This window comes from Schistocerca cancellata, chromosome 1, assembly GCF_023864275.1.
Source record: "Schistocerca cancellata isolate TAMUIC-IGC-003103 chromosome 1, iqSchCanc2.1, whole genome shotgun sequence".
NCBI lineage: Eukaryota > Metazoa > Arthropoda > Insecta > Orthoptera > Acrididae > Schistocerca > Schistocerca cancellata.
Window position 1 is genome coordinate 382,201,234 of NC_064626.1, and position 22,273 is coordinate 382,223,506.

The window sequence follows — 22,273 nt, forward strand, 5'->3', positions numbered from 1 at the left end:
GAATTCATTCAACTTACAATTATGCTTTATGTTAGACAATCTGTTGTTAGGAGCCTACTTCAGAAAGTTCACAGGTAACATTTCTCTCAAATTGTTTGGGGCAATGAGGATTTTACTGCTTGGTTACCTTCTAGGCACAACACATCATATGTTGGCAGGCACTGTTTGTACCATTTCAAAAAGTATAATTGTTCAAATCAAAATATTTGTAGAATAAAAGATACTTCAACTTCCCCATTCACAATAATTTACGGAGTTGCCCATTTAAAAACTTTTGAGCAGAATAATGATGTAGGATTAGTTGCAATTAAGATACACAAGCTTCGTAATATTTATCCATTTTTCTTTCCGTGCCTGACTTGTGGCATTATAACACAATCAAATACCTAATGGGTACTCCAGGGCGATACGGACATTTGGAGGATGTCACACAACACACTTTTTATTAAATAAGCTTTGTAGTAACAACAGTACATTTACAGCTTTATTATACGCAGCGGTAAAAGACTGAAGAATTGCGTGAAAAACTGAATGGTAACATTAGATCAGCCAATCTGAATGCCTGAAACAGCCTAACAAGTTGACACAGACACCTCTAACTTGGAAATGTTATCTTAATACTTGATGGATACCCTCTACTAATATCTTTCACGGGCGTAATAGATTTTATAGTGGAAGGTAGTAGCCTGACAGAACTGTTCAACATACTTTCTGCCTTTTACAGGTGAGCAAAGCATGTTGACAGAAAGGACCTCATCTAATAACTTCATCAAATGTATTGATTGAATACAATCATTTTATTTTACTGTGAACTTATTCAATTTCTTTTCATATTGCATTCTACTTATGCATGTGTAATAAGTAACTATTGCCATAGAAGAGCAAGTCACAAAAATGGCAATGAGGAGAGTACTTTTGTATCAAAAGGCACAACTATCACAGGTGCAAAGTTTTTTGGACTGTCGCAGCAACAACTCAATCAACATCAAGAACTGGGAAGCCTTTTGACGAGTTCAGTGTTCCACCAGTCACAAGCACTGTGGGCTATTCCAGCTTTACGATCATTCAATGATAAGCAGGAAGACTGAAAAGTGTACCAGAAATGGCTAGCGCTGCATTTTCAGGCAAGAGATATTAAGTGTCCAGACTGTCAGTGAATGTTTTTGTTGTCAAGCAATCTTCAACTGCGTTACTTAGTTCAAAAGTTAGATCTGCTGCTGGACTCATCGGTGCTGCTCCTATCAGATATTTCTGCCTTACCTTTGGAACATTTTCCTGTCAGAATGCACATAGTAGCAGCCTATTTAGGGGTTTTGCAACTTTGCAAATCTGACATGTAAAGCTATGCTTAGTGGACAGTCGGACTTCAAGGTTTATGCAGAAAGCATAAATTTACATGTGTAAATTTACAATTGGAAATTTGGAAGTGTGTAAATGTGAATGACCCTATGCTGAGAGTTGAAATAGAGATGCAATGCATCTGGCCCCGATAGAGATGTGGCAATCGGACACCTCTCTCTAACACTTGCTTTCTTTTGAAATCTCAACAGTTACACAGCAGATGTATTATCTGATTTCAAAATTTCTGCTATGAGTATGGCTATGGCAAGAACAGAGTCAGTGCATTAGGCTTCTGTGTCGGACCCTAAGGTGATAAAACATGTCTTTCCCGGCAGCTGCTCACCAGTCCCGTTGTGCACTGTCCCATGTTGTTCTCATGTGCCAGTTGCAGCAGTTTTATTTGTTTCCTAGTTGTCCTGGCTGTTTTACATCATATGCACACCATGAGTCTCTGAATTGTGAAACGAATTCCATTGAATAAACCTATTCACGTATTTCAGTATTGGTGCTCTGCCATTGAACAATGTGCAACCAAAATTATGGGTATATGGAAGTTATGTTATTCCATGCTTAGGTAAAGTACAACTTTCAGTCAAATATATTAGAATGGCGCATTAAGTTCACAATGTTTTTGTTTTGCATGTTGGTATTCCAGTTGCTATGGGTTTATTTATTGGTTGTAATTTTTTATTTGTACTTCACTGTTGCTATTTGAATTTACACACTGCTATTTGAAGACAGTGAGTGTAGCTGTGGGCACTAGAAAATGGAGGGCAAGTGCAGAAATTTCTGGCATATTCTTCTGTTTGATTTCAGTAGGTGTGTGACAGCAGCAAAACATTTGGGGATAATGCCACTGCAAGAAAATGATTTTCTCATTTTAAAGAGGATCGTTTTGACATTAGTGACTCTCTATGTTCAAGAACAGGGTGTATATGACCCGGGACAACCGGGAAATCCAGGAAAAACCCGGGAATTTTTTCATCCAGGAGAAAACCGGGAAAAACCCGGGAATTTTTCATTGTTTTAGCTTTCAGTTAAATTTTTGTAGTTTTGAATGCAGAATTGATTCTCTAGCAAAGAATGTTATTGTATCCCGCTACTGGAGAATGATAATGCAGCAATAAAATATAAACGAGAGGGAAAAAAATAAAACTTTAGTGGCAAAGGAAATGTGCAATTTACAACGACAAAACACCATGCACGCACAAGCGTCTGCAAATAGCAAAAATATGTCAAAGGCCGTAGGGCGCAGACTGTAATTCTTCGTAACAATAAACAGCTTGTGATGAGCATGACGTCACAACTGTTCACATTAAGGTTCGTTTGACCAGTTGCCAGCGGTCTGTTGCGCATGCGCATTTGACTTGCTTATAAGCAATACCTTCACCCGCTTCCCGCTACTTGAAGTTTGGCTGTTACCTGTATCGGTAGTAGCAGCAAGCAGCCAGATGCAAACGAGAAAAATTTTTCTAGCGCGGCCTAGCTGCCAGATTCGCGCTTGCACAGAGTTGTCTGAGTTGTAGTGGGGAGGGGGCTAGTCTCCACGTGACCTGTTTTTACGTTAAGTGATTTCGCTGCTTCTCTTCGTGTACAGCTCCCACATCAAATGAAAACAAAAACGGATTTCTGTGGCCAGGAGCTATCAAGTGAATTAAAATACATTAATAGGAGAACAAAAATATATTATTAATTTCAGTTTTCCTATTTTATTTTATTTCCAAGTTAGTAGCAGTCAAGCATTAATCGCCTTGCAGAACAATGAAGTTATTTCTGCAAGTTTGCTACAGAAATTTGGCTTTATTAATCTTTCCGCTGAGGCAATCATTTTATTTGAAACTAAGTGTTTCATTCTACAGTATTGGCTAGTTCCAACTGTTCGCTGAATTTCAAGTGCACGTTATCATTGTCTGCCATGTATGGCATTATGCCATAATAAAGAACCAAAAATGAGATCGTAGAGTACTGGTACTCCAAGAAAATTTACATCCCAAAAACCACACTGAAAAGCTGAATATCAGATGGGACCTACTTCATTGTGAATCTGGAAATAGCCAATTTGCCAATTTGCGCTTCAAGCCGAATTATGTATTTTAGTATGGTTTATGAAATTCCGATGCTCTTTGGAGTATCCTCTAATGCCCTGTTTCTTTTATTGTGTAATGTAAGCTCTCTTAGTGCTTTATACACATGAACATGCGGGCCTCCTACACAACTGTAGTTGCAGACGCACAATAATGCCTGTTTCCTGGCAACTGGTAAATCGAACCTATTTCTAACAGTCTCCGGATAGTATTGCGAACGGTAGTTAGAAAAGCTTTACTTTCAAAGTAAATTTCTTTTTACTCAAGATGAATTATGTTACATGTGAGAAAGTGGGATGGATTTCTAAATCACAGAGCGTTCGAAACTGAACTTTTTGAGGAACAGCCACTTACAAGAATTTCGAGCCGAGACATTTATGTCATAATTTTAAATTTACTAGCACATTTGTGTGATGTATCTTAAAGTATAACACACACAAAAAAGATCAATATTAGATGTGAAAGCTTAGCTTTTGTTGTAGAGTGCTAGAGACCAATATTATATGTGAAAGCTTAGCTTTTCTTGTAGATATACGGTACTGTGTACATTAATGTAAACTGCTAACTTTTCCTCTTGTGTGTTCGCATGTAACCTGTGATCTTGCTATTGGCTGACAATAACACGTGTCCTATGCTCTGAATAGCTGCTGTCATCGGCTGGCGAGATCTCGTGGCTTGAGATATGATTCGCTTACAAAAGGACATCACAACCTTGGTTTCAATGCTGCGGAAACTAACGCGCTGTGTTTGGTGCAATTAGAATTTATACTTTCGTAATACAAAAATATGCAGCGTATATGGATTGATAAGTTTTACTGTTCCGAGGGAAAATCTACGGAAGATCTACTGTCACTTAGCACAGAAAACGTGTATTTCCGCCCAGGAAAAGGCATATTTTTTAAACGGGATATCCGGGAGAAATCCGGGAATAATTCAAGAATTTTTTTTCCCTGTCCCCGTATACACCCTGAAGAAGATCATTGGGGTTTGATGAAAATCATTTAAATGCTTTTATCCACAAAGATCCATGCAGCGTATGCTAGAACTGGCATATGTGATGAACTGTTACCACACCACCATTCTGCGACATTTGCATGCAATAAAGAAGGTAAAAAAAATTGGATGTATGGGTACTGCATGCTCTAAGCCAAAATCAGAAGGTCGCCATACATGCATCTCTGCTTGCTCATCATCAATTTGCTTGTGAGCAACAATACTGAACACTCCTATCATGTATCATTACTGGTAACAAGAAATGGTGTATTTATGCTAAAACAAGGGAAAGAAAAGAATGGGTGAGTCCAAACAAAGCAGCAACTCCCAGTAGAAGAACCCATACACATCCAAATAAGATAATGTTAGGCATCTGGTGGAATAGAGACAGTGTGCATTACTACGAAATGCTTCCCTGAGATGTAACCATCACTGCTAACCATCATTGTCAATAAATGAGACGTCTTGCAGACACAACCCAAGAACAATGACCAGGAAGACTACATGAAGCAAAGTTGCTCCATGATAACGCCCACCAGTATTCTGTTAGACTGACAAAAAGTGCTGTACAGGAGTTGGGTTGGGGAGTCATTATGAATCCACCACACTCAGCTGATCTTGTGTCCTCAGGTTTTCATCTTTTTGCTCTCTATGGAACAACCTTCAAGCAAATTCCTTTCCATATGAAAATGTACTCCAAACATGGCTTGACGAGTTCTTCTCATTAAAACCATGAGATTTCTACAGTCGTGGAATTGAAAGGTTACCCCAGTGTTGGCAGTGTGTTGTAAATAGTGAAGGAGAATATACTAAACAATGGAAACTCCAGGTTGGAATATTAGCAATGTAGGAAAAGCTAGATGGCTACTTACTGTAAAGATGACACCTTAAGTTGCAGACATACACAATTAAAAGACACTTACACATAACCTGTCAGCCAATGACTTGTGCGCCTTTCTCTTCTTTTTCTGGTGAGGCTGTGGCTAAAAGCTTATGTGTAAGTGTCTTTTTTTGTGCCTGTCTACAACTTAAAAGAGTCATCTTTATGAAAAGAGAGTGTATATGTTGTGTTTATTACACTTATGGAAAAACACTATGAACTTATGCACCAACATAGACCAACACCTTCAGCCTATTGCCCGTAATCTACCCTCCTATATAAAAGGTACCAACCACTTCAACCAATGACTCTCCACAGTTCCTGTTCCTTTACCACACGGTGCCCTGCTCGTCACTACTGATGTTACTACCTCCCTCTATACTGACACTCCTTATGCCTATGACCTCAGCACTATTGAACACCACATTTCCCAACGCCCAATGAATTCCAAACTTACAACCTCCTTCCTCGTCACCATGACCAACTATACCTACACACACAATTACTTCTCCTTGAAGACATCACATTCAAACAAATCCAGGGTACGCCAATGGGCACCCTCATGGTGTCATCCTTTGCCAATGGGCCATCTAGAGGAATCCCTCCAGAATCCCAACCCACCCTCTGGTCCACATTTACTGATGACATCTTCATGATCTGGACTGAGGGTGAGGACACCTACCCACATTCCTCCAGAACCTCAATACCGTCTCCTCCATTCAATTCTCCTGGTCTTCCTCAACCCAACAAGACACCAACCACCAGCAGTACTTGCACTTCGACATCTGCCACCCATACCAAACCAAGAAGTCCCTTCCATATAGCTTAGCCAACCATAGCTGCTGCATCTGCAGTGATGAGCAGTCCCTCTCTTTACGTCGGGTACACCGCCTGGTGCAAGTCTTTCAAGTTGATGCCACTTTGGCAACTTGCGTGTCAATGGGGATGAAATGATGATGATGATAAGGACAACACAACATCCAGTCCCTGAATGGAGAAAATCTCTAACCCAGCCACGAATCAAACCCAGGCCATTAGGTATGACATTCTGCCTTGCTGACCACTCAGCTACCAGGGGCGGATAACCTTCAACAGCTCGCAACAGTACGCAGTATTACTGATTGTGTGTTGCCTCTCCAGTAAAGATAATCGGTTGAAAGAACCTTGCCAGCTGACGTTCGAGTCTGTTTTCCCTGGGGCTCCCTCCCCTTTTCTTCGCCACTCCTTACTAGCTCGTTTGAATTAAGGATTGTAGTGGTGGACCCACATTTTGTCATACATGGCAATCTGACTAAAAAAAACACTTTACATTCTTTCACAAACCTAGTTGTAGGTCTCTGAAAGACATCCAAATGTCTCAGCTTTTGACATTTGGGCAAAAGACGAGGGACCCAACTGGAACAACTATAGGTCATTTGTGATGATCGTATGAGAGATTCCATAACTTATTCTGACCTGTTCTGCAACTTCTTATACTCTCGTTTGTCGATCACCTTCAAGAATGTCTCTAACTGCTCGAATATTTTCATCTTCAATGATGGTCTGAGGATGGCGATCATGTTGTTGATTTTCCATATGATCTTGTCCTTCCTTGAACTCTTTATGCCAGGCAAAAACACATGTCCTTGACAATGTTTGATCACTGAAATGTGCAGTAAAATTCTGTAAAATTTCTGTCGCTGTAATTCCTTCCACAAAACTTTCTAACTATTCACCTGTTGCTCCAACATTGTGAGTGTTTATGATGAAGATGCTGGAAGTATGTAATGGCAGGGTCTCCCCACTCCTAATGGCCCCATCCAACAATACCTGAGGTGCAGGTTCGGTCCTACCAACCACTGATGCTTGGGAACAAATATCCCACATATATTTGATTCACCCAGGTACATATCTGCAATGTCAACTTGTTCACAGGAAATTCCTACTATAATTTATCTTATTATCAATTGGGGCTGAAATATGACTTCAAATGAGGCTTGCATGTGAAAACGTTACAGATGGTGAATTGGGGTAAGAAGATTCATACATAAACAAATGATGAAACACTAAGAAATAAGTATTTATTCCAAACTACGAGGTGCATTCAAGTTCTAAGGCCTCAGATTTTTTTTCTCCGGACTGGAAAGAGATAGAAACATGCGCATTGTTTTAAAATGAGGCCGCGTTCATTGTCAATACGTCCCAGAGATGGCAGCAACGTATGGCAGATGGAATTTACCGCCAGCGGCGAGAATGAGAACTGATTTAAATACTTAAAATGGCGATGTTTTCCTTACTTGAACAGCGTGCAATCATTCGTTTTCTGAATTTGCATGGTGTGAAACCAATTGAAATTCATCGACAGTTGAAGGAGACATGTGGTGATGGAGTTATGGATGTGTCGAAAGTGCGTTCGTGGGTGCGACAGTTTAATGAAGGCAGAACATCGTGTGACAACAAACTGAAACAACCTCGGGCTCGCGCAAGCCGGTCTGACGACATGATCGAGAAAGTGGAGAGAATTGTTTTGGGGGATCACCGAATGACTGTTGAACAGATCGCCTCCAGAGTTGGCATTTCTGTGGGTTCTGTGTACACAATCCTGCATGACGACCTGAAAATGCGAAAAGTGTCATCCAGGTGGGTGCCACGAATGCTGACGGATGACCACACGGCTGCCCGTGTGGCACGTTGCCAAGCAATGTTGACGTGCTACGATGGTATGAATGGGACTTTCTTTTCGTCGGTTGTGACAATGGATGAGACGTGGATACCATTTTTCAATCCAGAAACAAAGCACCAGTCAGCTCAATGGAAGCACACAGATTCGCCGCCACCAAAAAAATTTCGGGTAACCGCCAGTGCTGAAAAAATGATGCTGTCCATGTTCTGGGACAGCGAGGGCGTAATCCTTACCCATTGCGTTCCAAAGGGCACTACGGTAACAGGTGCATCCTACAAAAATGTTTTGAAGAACAAATTCCTTCCTGCACTGCAACAAAAACGTCCGGGAAGGGCTGCGCGTGTGCTGTTTCACCAAGACAACGCACCCGCACATCGAGCTAACATTACGCAACAGTTTCTTTGTGATAACAACTTTGAAGTGATTCCTCATGCTCCCTACTCACCTGACCAGGCTCCTAGTGATTTTGGCTTTTTCCAACAATGAAAGACACTCTCCGTGGCCGCACATTCACCAGCCGTGCTGCTATTGCCTCAGCGATTTTCCAGTAGTCAAAACAGACTCCTAAAGAAGCCTTCGCCGCTGCCATGGAATCATGGCGTCAGCATTGTGAAAAATGTGTACGTCTGCAGGGCGATTACATCGAGAAGTAAAAAAAATCGGAGGCCTTAGAACTTGAATGCACCTCGTATTAAGAGTTTTTTTCTTAGAATAAACAATACTGAAGTTGTATTTTATAATGCCTGTTTCAACTACAAATGCCTTTCTCTGTCTATAAATACTGCATGTCCGAACTGACTTCCACTGGCCAGGGTGTATACGTGGACAAGGAAAAAAATTCCCGGATTTCCTGGTTAAAAATACACTTTCTCCCAAGTGAAAACATACTTTTTCCCTGTTAACTGACAGGATATTTTCTCTCGGAACTGTATAACTTTTCAGTCCTCTGAATGATTATGGTTTTATACACGGGCATAGAATTTCCAGGCACTTTAGAAAACTAAACAAAGGGAAAAAAACACATTTTGGAAAGATCTTTGATGTGCAGCAACATGTACACTGCATATTTTCGTATTACGAAAGCGTAAATTCGAATTCCACCAAACGCCACATGTTACTTTCCGAAGCATTGAAATCGAGTTTGCGATGTGCTTTTGTAAGCCAGTCATAGCTCATGTCATGTGATCTCGCCAGCCGATGACAGCAGGTACTCAGAGCTTAGGACACGTGTTGTGGTCAGCCAATAGGAATACCACTGTTAAGTAGTGCGAACACACAAATAGAAAAAGTTAATGGTTTAAATTAATATACATAGTATTGCTACACGAAACGCAAAGCATTCACATATAATATTGGTCTATAAGATTAACACGCTACAAGAGAAGCTAAGCTTTCACATATAATGGTCTTTTATGCGTGTATTACGTTTTAAGATATATCATACAAATGTGCCAGTAAAATTTTTAATAACGACATAAAGGTCTGATCTTCTGGGCTTGAAATTCATCTAAATGGCTCGTCATCAAAGAGTCGATTTTTAAATGAGAGTCAAACGCTCTGCGATTTAAGAAATTCATCGTACATTCTCGCATGGGATACAGTAATATCCTTTGTTAGAGTATCGGTTCTTACCACTCAAAATTACAAAAATTTAACTGATAACAAAAACAATGGAAAATTCCCAGAATTCTAAAAAATTCCCGGGTTTATCCCAGTTTTCTCCCGGATGAAAAAATTCCCAGGTTTTTCCCAGATCTCCCGATTGTCCGGGGTCGTATACACCCTGCTGGCTGGCTCAAAACAGACTGGCGATTTAGGAGAAACCTTCTGTTAGAATAGGAAGCTGTTCAGCTTTTTTCAATACTCCCCAATATTTTTTCTAGCAACAACCAAATTCTATTTCGATTTACATGTTCACTATTTGACCAATTGGTTCAGAATGAAATTTTGGCAATGAGACTTACCACCACTCTAGGTGACTGATGAATGACATGGACTACGTGTCCTCTTTTTTAGCCTCAAGTGGCATGTGCCATGCTTGGCAAACAGGGTAAAACTCTGGCTCTCATATCACATTGATCACTGTCCAAGCATGACAATACTAACAGTATATCAATTCTCACTCAAGAGTCATTGCCAAAAATTCATGCAGAATTCATGTCAACACCTTTTGAATACAAATTCATTGGAGAAATCTCCAATTAAAATGTCTGGACTTGAAAATACTCACCACTGCACATCCATGAATGAATTTTTGCTCTATTACAAGAGTAGCAGCACCAATAATTCTGTTAGTTACTGTGTCTTCGATTACTGTGATGAAGTACGTATTTTTACAGGCCTTCATTTCAGCATATCGCCCTACGGAAATAAAAATAAAACCGTGTTATTCATAGTATTACCTAATCAAAGGATTTTGAATATTAATAAAACAGAACCTGAATGATGAAAATGAAAGCAATAAAAGCTATGTTTGGATTTAATTATAATACCAAAACACAAAATTAAACCATACAGAAGGTGGAACAAAATATGGAAACACAATACCAGGCTTAATATGGGGCAGGAAGGCCACTGGCACTCAAAACAGCTTCCAGTCATCTCAGAATGGATGAATACAGGCCTCGTCTGGCTTTCGAGGAAATTTTGTACATTCTTTCTGCAAAATAGCAGCAAGTTCAGGGAATGATGATGGAAGTGGGTAATGATAATACAACCTTCTCTCCAAAGGAAGCCACACAAAAGCTCACTAATATCGAGATCTGGTGACTGTTGTGGACACGGGAGATATAATTCATCCTCACGCTCACGAAACCAGACTTGGATGATGCGAGCTGAGTGAACAGGGGCCCTGTTGTCTTGCGATACTTATCATCGTTGCAGAACAAACACTGTACCGTGTGATAGATCTGATCAGCCAAAATGGTCACATAATCCTTGGCAGTAATGTGACCTTACAGAGGAACCATGGGGCCTATAGAATACCATGATATAGCAGCTCACATCGTCACTGACCCTCACCATGTTTCACTTTTGGGACATAAGTGCAGCCGGAAATCAGAAACATAGTGAAACAAGACTCATCTGACCAATTAACATTCTTCCATTGCTCCAGAGTTCAGCTTTTACAGCTTCAGCATCAAGTTTTCCTGTTATGGGCATTTGCATCACTGACAGGTGGTTTTGGAATTGCACTTCGCTTTGAAATTCCCTGCTTATGAAGCTCCATGTCTGTTGTGTCGGTGCTGATAGGATCAGTAAGAGTGACATTCAGTTCTGCGGTGACTTTTGCAGTTGCTGTCCCCTTATTTTTTGTCACAATTCTCTACAAGGATGTCCACCAAAACCACTCCACCAACACTTTCGTATGTATTGCAATTTTGTGGGTGATGTTTTTTCCACTTTCCCTGTATGTAGTAAGTCAGCAATCCAGCGCCTCTTGAAACAGCAAACAATTCAACTGCTTCGGTTACAGAAGCACCCACCATACAAGCACCAACAATTTGTCCACATTCAAATGCCCCTGGCTCTGCACAATGCACTCACAAATACACAGAAAACTGTTCTGACATGACTGACATTTGAAACGTACTGACAACATTGCACATGTGCCACACGTGGTCAAATACAGCACTGTGAACTGCAGACTTGGCTAGCATCTGCATTTAGGTTCAAGCATGCATTTCTCGCTGTGTTTCCATATTTTTGTCCACCCTTGTACCTGTATTAGTAATGACAGCCACGATTCATTCAACAAGAGAGAAATCACAGTTTTTCAGAAAGTTAACTATGGCTTTGTATGTATCTTGAGGTGCAGGTCTAGAGAACAAAATATTGACAAAAAATAATGTCAGCCAAACGTTTAGCTTCCTTAAAGGCTGTATCTTCAGCTTTAAATGGAATGTTACTAATAATACTTCTCCAGATATTTCTTTATATTTTCAGTTTCTTTTTATGGCCTCTTACTCTCAGATCTCCAGCTGTACACATTCGTCTTTCTTTACTGTATTTCTCCCGTCTTTCCTTTCTATCTCCACTACTCTCTCACACATTCCAATACATCATTGCTCGTGCAACATATTAGGACTGCACTAATCTTATTGAGACTCAAAATGACGACTAGGTCAAGTGCTGCACTATTGAAAGTGTATAAAATACAGTGTTCATAAACTTCAGTGAAAGCAGTAGGTTCCAAGTAATACATGATTGGGTCCTAGCACTGGCGGGGGGATCTACTCACAAGACGTTGCAGATAAAATTTGCCTCTCTTGGTAACTGGATGATGGTAACAATTTTTTTTAAATTCTTTTGCACATCAAGCCACCTTACCCTACTAGCACATAATTCTGGCTCAAAAGCAAGATAATGACATATAGGGCAGTACACAAGGGGTGACTGTGAAAAGGTTAAAAACTTGTCATCCTGCTGCATCATAGGAAGTTGCCAGTGTGCTAGTTCATGCACCTCAGGGCAGAGGCTTGATGCAGAGCTAAGCCTGCCATAACCCAGCAGCCAACCAACGTTCTATGCATATTCTTTACACAAGGAACAGTGAGCACTGAAAAGTTTTTGTCCTCTCTCTCTCTCTCTCTCTGACAACAAACGGCAATAATTTGTTACGGCTACCATGATAAGAGTTACCATGAATTAGTAGAAGTCCCTGAACCATTAGCGGAAGAAATCAGTGCTGCCCTAAAACCACTCAAGAACAACAAGGCCCCAGGAAGTAGTGGTATCAGAGCTGAGATGCTTCGCTTGGAAGAATAACCACTCTGATGGATGCATTGAAACCATTAATATCCACCATCTGGCAGCAGAAATAATTCCTGAAGAATGGAAGGGAGCAAATTATATGTCCCATCTCAAAGTACCCAACTACCAAGGAATTTCACTTCTAGAAACTGGATACAAAGTCTTTGCAACTCTACTGCTAAACCGAATGAAACCACAGGCTGAAAGAATTGTGTGCGCATACCAATGTTGATTTAAGTGTCAGGAAGTCGTTTCTGAAAGTATTTGTGTGGAGTGTGGCCATGTATGGAAGTGAAACATGGACGATAAATAGTTTGGACAAGAAGAGAATAGAAGCTTTTGAAATGTGGTGCTTCAGAAGAATGCTGAAGATTAGATGGGTAGATCACATAACTAATGAGGAGGTATTGAATAGAATTGGGGAGAAGAGGCGTTTGTGGCACAACTTGACAAGAAGAAGGGACCGGTTGATAGGACATGTTCTGAGGCATCAAGGGATCACAAATTTAGCATTGGAGGGCAGTGTGGAGGGTAAAAATCATAGAGGGAGACCAAGAGATGAATACACTAAGCAGTTTCAGAAGGACGTAAGTTGCAGTAAGTACTGGGAGATGAAGAGGCTTGCACAGGATAGAGTAGCATGGAGAGCTGCATCAAACCAGTCTCAGGACTGAAGACCACAACAACAACAACAACCAATGTTGGTTCATCCCGAGATGGTATATCATTGACCGCATATTTGCTTTGAGGTAGCTGAGATAAAAGTTCTACGAGTTCATTCAGGAACTACACCTCATCTTCATTGATTTTTGGCAAGATTATGACAGCACTGACCGCATTACATTATGGGAAATGTTAGAAGAACTTGGCATCCCATCGAAATACATCCGTCTAATTGCAGCTTGCTACTCCCAGTCAACTTCTAAAGTATGGTTTGGCAACCAAATATCACCACCTTTCACTATCCAAAATAGATTGAGACAAGGAGATCCACTGGCGCCAATATCATTCAATTTGTCCTTGGAAAAAGTAAGTAGTGACACTTGCCAAACCAGAGAAATGGAAATGGCAGGAGCAGACACAATTCTGATATTTGCTGATGATGTTGTGATCCTTGGCAACGCTCTAGAGCAAATGTGTGCTGATACTTCCCAATTCCTCCAAAATGCAAAGGAAATTGGTCTGGAGGTGCACGAGGACAAAATTAAATACCTCGGAGTATAATCTTGTCGAGTTCTCCCTCCTTCCATTGTTGTAGATGGGCATGCCTTCGAACGAGTTGAAGAGTTCAAGTACCTGGACTCAATATTAACGAACAAAAGTGAAGTGACGAAAGTATTATGTCAGTGCATAACAAGTGCTCAAGTGCTAGTCGCATGTTCTTTAGTATGAACATTTTTAAAAAATCTCGTTTGATATCTTAGAAGAACAAAGTTCATCTGTACACGATACTGGTGAGGCCAGTACTTTTATATGGTTGTGAAACTTGGGCGACATCAGCAACGACAGAAGATTCAATATGTGCATCTGAAAGAAAGGTACTTCGAAAGATCTATGGACCCATCTACAATAAAATGGACGGTAAATGGGAAAGAAGAAAGAAAGAAGGCCTGTACTTGAGGTTTGGAAAGCGGCACACAGGACGTATATTGGGACAGAGGCGACTACAATGGTTTGGTCACAACTTACGAGTGGGTGGATCCCTTCCTGAGAGAGTCCTCCACTCTCAACCCATGGGAAAATGCCTAAGAGGGCACCCAAGAACACGATGAAAGGATCGAGTGATGACGATCCTTCAAGAAGTGGAACTGGGGGCCTTGGAGGATGATGCTATAGACACGAAAAGATGAGAGTGCCATCTGCAGCAAATACCTCCTCTCTTGTGATTGACAGACATTCCTTTTATTGGGGTTTTTGTGTTTGTGATGTTTTTTTCTTCCTGCTGTTCTTCAGCAGTAGGCCTCAAAGGCCCGTTAATAGAATAAATGATGATGGCTACCATGTTTAACATTTGAAGTTAGGTCTCTCTCACATTGTCCACATCCTTACATAAACTGTTGATGCTCTGACAAATCTTTGACCATCCCCACACTATTAGCTTGTAGTGTCCACATACAGAGTATGGCTACCTTAATGCAAAAATCACCCACATATATACCAACAAATGGCTATTTCAATACCACAACAGATAGCTCATACATTTGTAATGAAGACACACTGGTTAACTACAAGAATTATTTGGTATCAGAATGATCAAACTGTTTGTAAACTTAATTGAAATATGAGACACATTTTGTCAGTATACACAAATTGCATTACAGGGCATTGCCACACAGTGAAAGAAAAAGAAAAGAAGAAAAAAAAATTACAGCTACTTGTTTCACAATTGCAGCTGGCTGTGTATCCTTTAAAAAAACCTTTGTTTCTGAGATTTTGATTCATTATTACTGATACACAAAAATTTAGTTTCACATAGCATTCAAAATATGTTCTTTAACTGGTATCATAGTATTCATGGTACTGAAACATTCTCATTAAAAAGTCTGTGTGTGTGTCTAAACACACACACGCACACACACACACACACACACACACACACACACACACACACACACAGAGAGAGAGAGAGAGAGAGAGAGAGAGAGAGATAATGAATATATGCAATGCTTACGAAGAAACTGCTCCTTTGTGATATCTCCAACAGTTGTCAGCTGCCCAAGCAATTGTACAAATCCTGAAAGATGAATTTTATTCTGTCAGAAAATTTTTCACCCTGTAAGCATAATGTAATTTACAGAGCTAAATGAAGTGACAAGAAAATGACAGCAACAACAGCTTCACAAGCTGTGGCATATTCATGAATAAAAACAGTGATCCAGGAATTGTTGAATTTGTTTCTTTTATTCCAGTATATGGTCACAAAAATTGTCATCAGACTATCAGTTTGGTCTGTGATCATAGTCTGTAAAAAATTCACACTTTCTGGATCAGCTTGTGAAACTAGTGTCATGTCTGGCTTATGACAGAGTCAACAGCCTCTGTAAACTGAAGTAGAAAATAAGTGTCAACATATGAGGACAGTCACCACAGAAGAAATTGATTACAATTTTTGCGGTCACTGACTGGAACAAAAGAAAGAAACAACAATAACAATAATAATTGATCAAACCTGAAAGAAAAGATGGTATTCATTTACACATGGTTGCATAATAAATAAATAAATAAATAAGCCAAGGATGTGGAACAAATCAAATTACACACGAGTTCGCAAAGGAAGGTACTTTAGACTAATTCGTTACTTAGGTCCTTTTTTTGTCTAATATTTCAAACCAAGTATACGTGGAACCTTACACAGAACACTATCAGATGTCTATACACAGGTAAATTAAAAAGGTGCCTAGTGTGAACATAAGTGTTAACCAGAATTCACCCACTTAGTGACATCAACGCGTTACAATTACAGGTATGAAGAAAACATGAGTAAAGAAAGAAGCAGATCATCTACTCAAAAACAGAGCCAAGTACATACAAGAGGAAAAAAGTTAAGACTGAAGAAACTATCTGAAGTATGACCATTTTAGAAGAGAAGGTGAATAGCACATTAACTAAAACGAAGAATGATCATCTAGTACAAGAAATATTCCTGCAGGATTACTAAATGCTGGAGGACACCATCTGAAGTACAAAATAACACACCTTATTAAAAACTGTTGTCAATCGATTGTAATACGTCAAGAGTGGAAAAGATATATGGTTTCCTTTTGAAACATCAACTGCTTCTGAGGAATTAGTGAGAAACGTACAATGACCAAAACTATGTATGAGAAAATAAAGTAGAATGAGGGTCAACCTACTGGGGAAGACAAGTCAGTGTAGACAGATAGATCCTGTACAGATATGACAAATGGGGACTGCAGATGAGTCTAACAAACACTGAATATCTGGTAGTTAATAGTGACAGTAGATTTGAAGTACACATCAATAACAAAGCAGTTATGAGACAAGTAGAAAAACTTGAAGAGCTACAGGCATTTATAGACAACAGTGGATTTGGCAATACCGAAGCAAAATACAGACTACAACAAAGTGGAAAAGCAATGAAGTGTATGAATTCTTTTTGGCAGGATAAGAAAATTTCCAACAATAACAAGACAGTGGGCAGGCTAATAGTTGAAACTGTCATATGATATGGATCAGCACTATGGATATTAAATTAACATCAAATGAAAACTGAAAATGCATTATTAATAATAGAGTAACAGAACATCAAGAATCAAGGGGAAAAAACTAATGATGAAGTAAGAGCTAGAACAAGGAGAAATGAAACAGTGATAAGAGTGAAAGAAAAATCATTAAACTGGTATGGATGTTTGCTGAGATTGCCAAATATCAGTGGCCACCAAAATTTTTTTAATAGAAGCCACCAGGCAGATAGAAAAGTGGCAGACCACAACATTCTTGGAAAAACCATATCAATGAAGTAATGGAGCATCACTGTGTATGTAAGGGGGATGATCTGAACACAGAGACTTTGCAGAAGATAATACAGCATCATGTTGTCATTAACTGATCTTTATAATAATTAAATGTCTGTAATAATAATAATGTCAATGAATACAGTTTTACTGCATAAAATTTTGTAAGTAAGAATTTTATAAAGTATATAATATGACCTTGTTGCATATAACAGTAGCTGTTATATGAAAGAAAACTTCATGCATCTGAAGACAGGCAGAGACTGTGCATGATCTCATTCCTCCACTCCTCACAGACTAACCCATTTCAACACTATACAATGTAAACTACAACTAGCACGCATTTTCTATTAATAATGCAGTAACATCTTGTTTGGTTATGAACACTCAAGCAAGCACTGAATCAATTCGCCAAGTAGTAGAGGCACTGGAGCATCGACAGGTACATAAATCAAGACAGAGAACTTTACTGATTAACAAGTAAGCACTGAGACGCGTAAAATTCTTATACTGTCCTTTTGGTGTCATATAATTTTATTTCAGTTTGAGTGTTTCTATGCCATAAAACTTTAATTTAGCTCTGTTACAGTGTATACGTATCCTTCAGCCTCATGTACAGTACTGTTAATGAACTTCTGTCTATTGTCTAATATATGTTAAAAAAGCATCTTTTGTGGTGTATATATTTTAATTTTGGTTCAATGTACTATTATGCACATTACATAGGTTTGGCAGGTTGAAATCTCCTTATATTTTTAAGTGAGAAATATATAATATGTGTGTATCATCAGTTTTCACTATTTTGATCTGGCAGATATTATTTGCTTTGTCTGCACTAGTGCACAGTGTTCTCAGTTTCTTACTGACACTGTGCATGATTACTCATTTGACTGAGCTCTGTATGTTCAAATATGAAGGCCTAGCAAGTGTGGAAGTCTGATTTTCGGTACTGGTTACGCAGAATCATGCTTCTTGATTGTATTTTGTCTTTTCCTACTCCTAGCAACAGTAGATTGCATGAGCCAAAATGAATAGTAATAGATTTATTTCGCAGTTACCGGAAAGAGCAATTCCAACACACTGAAAGCCCTGAGGCTCCCAGTAGATACAGCAGGTTAATGCCCAGCACTGTGTGCCTGCCGACAGCCACACTCTCAACTATGTTTAGAAGAGTATATAATGCAGTACTGCGCATTAATTTGCGTTTCTTGCTGAAGTTACAACCGGTGACAGGAAATTAGGTACAATGCCCTGTTCCACATCTTGGACTTTGTCTTTTGCACTTTAAACACTACTCGAAGATACACTATACTAAACATCTTGGATAATGTGGCCACAGGGAGATACACAGTGTCAGGTGTGAATCTCTGCTGTGTCTGCCACTGGCCCCATGACTGTCAATGTGCTAGAGCGCCGCATAAAATAAAATCTAGAATGGAGACACATTTGGAATTCTATATAATAACTTGCAGACATTTAATATTTTGAAGGCGAACAATTTCTGGAACTGCAGATTAAGTAATAACAAATAATTTCTGTTTCATGTGTGATTAAGGATGTGCAAAATATTAAACTGGTTGCAAACCATCTGTTGTCTTTTCCCACCTTGAAATCACAAATGCCAAGACAAAAGAAAAATATGCTATAGGTCTCCACTAGGGATCAGTATTAGGGCTACTACTATACATTTTGTAAAATACCTCATTAACAGGTGACAGTATAACTATGTATGAAGATTAAATAGAAGAAAGTAAATCATATCAGTATGCAAAACATGCAAATTAAATTTTTTTGTTCAGTTTGGTTTACATGGTGATGCACAATGTGACATTCAATTTACCCAAAAATGCACAGCTGTTTCAGTTTTCTCTATCTATTCTTTTACGTTCTCCTGTAAGTCTGTTGTATGCTTTTACCATGTTTATGAATATTTTCAGCCATAATTCTTCATGTATTTTGTTCACGTGACTAGCCATACATATCTGAGAGATCAAACACTCAAGACCACACGCTAAAACCAGCATACAAGCAGATATGTCAATACAACCAAAAGTAAAGAAATTAATCTTAGCTTAGGGACTCGCTTATGAACGAAACAGTGCTGAGTGTTATGGTGTTCAGATACAGATTGTGTTTCGAGGGAAACTTTCTCAAGATTAAGAAGCACTACATTAACTTCTAATGGCCTACATTATTAGAATGGTATTCGTCTACCTGTATAAAATATTAATCAAAGCAATAAACTGAGTAACCAAAAAGTTTTCAATTTTAATTGCCTTCGGAGTAACATGTTTACTGGTTAAATATGATACCTATAGCTGCTCCTCTGAGGAAGAGAATGAAAACACTAAAATTAATAATACAGGACTCTTGCGAATTATTATTGCAAGTTAATGTAATTCTTATGAAGGGTCGTTTTAAATCTATTGCACAGAAATAAATTAAATGCTGCCGTAATGCTAACTACGTTACACTGTTCCACAACAATGGTATATGTTTAACAATGTGCGTCCCATGAAATTGGGCTATCCGTGTATGTATTTTTATTAGCTCCCACTTCTAAGCAAAGGCAAATGGAGTTTTATCGTTAACAATGATACTCTTCTTTACAAATCATTCTAAAGTGTTAACTGAGCAACGTACACATTTATTAACAAGGAATGAAAATTAGAACAGCCAACACTAAATTAATAATTACATTTACATACTATCAAAATGCTACAAACCTTTTTCGTAATCCGCCCGGCACAAGGGGCGAACTAGAAGATTTTCTCCGGGGTTAACTGCAGTAACAGGAGGATTAAATTTTGTTGGTGACTGCGAAAAGTCCAGCTTTTTAAGTAACTCTGGATCGTACATCGGCTCATGTTGTAGAGCATGTGTGTCCTGAAAATAAGTAATGTTCCAATCTACATACGGCTATATGGTGGAACAGTACAACGAATTATATGCAATAAAGCGACAATGTGACGTTACACCACAAAGATGAGAGGTAAAGTTTCCCATTGAAGCAAGTATAAGCGGCTTTCGCTGTGTAAATTATTAAGTATAAGCGGCTTTCACGGTGTAAATTATCTTATCTCATGTCATACACCCTGACAGCTGTTGTTACAGTGCTGATGTGACATATGCTTAAGTAGCTTACACTGTCAACAATGCTTTAATCACATACAAATGAAAATAATCACTATATTTTTGTCAGAGGTACCTGCTCTCTAAACACCATTTTACAGCTGCTGGCAGTTCTCTGCGAATATGACCGTTAACTACGAACTCCAGGGACTTGTGTGTCCTTCATAACTTGTCAGTCCAACATTCCGAACATTGAGCTTTCAGAAGGTCACTTAGCTTGCCGGAGAAAACTTTCGGGCGTAGCGACGTTTACATCCAACGCCACCTGTTCCTAGTGTTGCCACATCGCACTTCGCCGTTCGATACATGCCGCGTCCACAAGCTATTTTCGATTCAGTGGTACAACTTTGTTATAAGCGACGCTTATGATATTATGTTCAAAAGAACAGTCTCTGTCACCAAGCAGACAGATTTTATAAAGTCTAACTAGTCTATATTTTATCATTTGCCGAAACTTATGTTTCAGTAATCACGTCTTCCGAGAACCTTACATTATTAAGCCAGACGAGTACAGTCAGTTCAAGGGATATTTATACATTTTATACAAGTTTAGCTACCTTACCCGGAAAGTAATTGTATATTTTGTTTCTTCATTTAGGATTGCTAGCTGACACCAGCGACAGAATGGAACAGGCACAGACTCTCGGAATCTTAAGACAATCAGATATGGTACTATAGGGTGATAGCCGCGTTGTTCATTTCATAAAAAAACTTCGAAACAAAAGTTAAGCCTTGAAATGTTTCAACGAAAGTTCCACCCTGTTACTGTTAAATTATGATTGTTTGTACTTAAATGCAAGGGTCAATGGACGGGAATGGATTGTGTTGTTCATGACTGCGTAATTTGATTTTGAGGCACACTCTTAGAAATATGATACTCATATAAGCAACTAAGAATTATGGAAATGATTTAATTTATATACCAAATGTAATATTATGGGTCATTCTTGCGGTCTATAATGGGGACAAAGGTCTGTTTCTCAAACATAAGCCGTTTTGAGGGACACTCCACTGGTGGAAGCAGAAGTGAAACTGAAGAAATCAGATTCCTGGTATTAAGGATAGTTAGGAAGCTCTCGTGATTTCTTGCAAAAGCTGAACATAGCGTCTTTCATGAACAAAATATTGACCGCAGTCAGCATCTATGATGCATTTAAGATAACGTACCTTGCATGCTTTCGTCAGTTAATCTAATATTCAGTGACAACTCAGTTTTGGTACCAAGGATACGGAGTCAAAGGACATTTGTATCACAGTATGTAATTTCTGAGCGTTAAAAGTCTTACAGAAGAGACTAACAGGAACAGTAAAATGTAAAGCAAGAGGGTATGGGCGAATGGAAAGAGATTCAACCATTCTGTGGATTAACAGGCAACAAAAGATGCGTCTAAAATGTATTAGTCTCTTCTCAGTTCTGCTGTGGTTTCTCTCGATTCCACCACTGGTATCGTGGCGCGCGCACACATTACATTACCGTGCGTGCATAGTAAGTTAAAATATAGATGTACTGGTAATCAAATCTCGACGTCATAGTGTTATTTAAACCTCATATCTTTCCATTTCGCCCTTTTCTTGCGTTATAATCACTCTGACATCTTTCAAATCAATCTAGATCGTAGGCTAGGCAACAGGTCAGTACGCCACCACATCTAAGATTACATAGTCACATTCACAGGATACTCTACAAATCAGCCTGTCACTACAGTCTTCATTTCATAAAAGAACAGACGCAACATAATTATCGTCAGTGTTCTGTCATCTTTGTTATTTTGCACAATGATGTCACGTGCCACATCATAATTATGTTACAGGATTAAGCTGACATCCGTTACCAGTAGGTTCAAATTACCCCAAATTTCAGTCTGAACATAGATGTTTCCTCTGCACAAATTAAAGACAGTTTATGCAAGTTTAATGGCACTTCATGAAAAACAAAAGTTTTAAGTCTGGAAAC

The 22,273-nt window shown here is 39.1% G+C and overlaps 1 protein-coding gene across 3 annotated transcripts in view; it reads right to left on the reverse strand.

The window, feature by feature from the left end:
• Positions 1-20,601, reverse strand: part of LOC126175195 (probable glucosamine 6-phosphate N-acetyltransferase) — a 44,653-nt gene extending 24,052 nt beyond the window's left edge. Inside the window, exons 1-4 of one of the 3 annotated variants that reach the window (XM_049921807.1) lie at positions 20,164-20,313; positions 19,914-20,073; positions 15,384-15,446; positions 10,191-10,321 (exon numbers count right to left, since the gene is read on the reverse strand). In XM_049921807.1, coding sequence (XP_049777764.1) covers positions 10,191-10,321; positions 15,384-15,446; positions 19,914-20,073; positions 20,164-20,193 — 384 coding nt within the window. In that variant the 5' untranslated portion in view covers positions 20,194-20,313. Of the gene's footprint in view, positions 1-10,190; positions 10,322-15,383; positions 15,447-19,913; positions 20,074-20,163; positions 20,314-20,395 lie in introns of those variants that run through there. The other 2 variants (XM_049921816.1, XM_049921797.1) reach the window with 2 other exon arrangements.
• Positions 20,602-22,273: the final 1,672 nt, after the last annotated feature.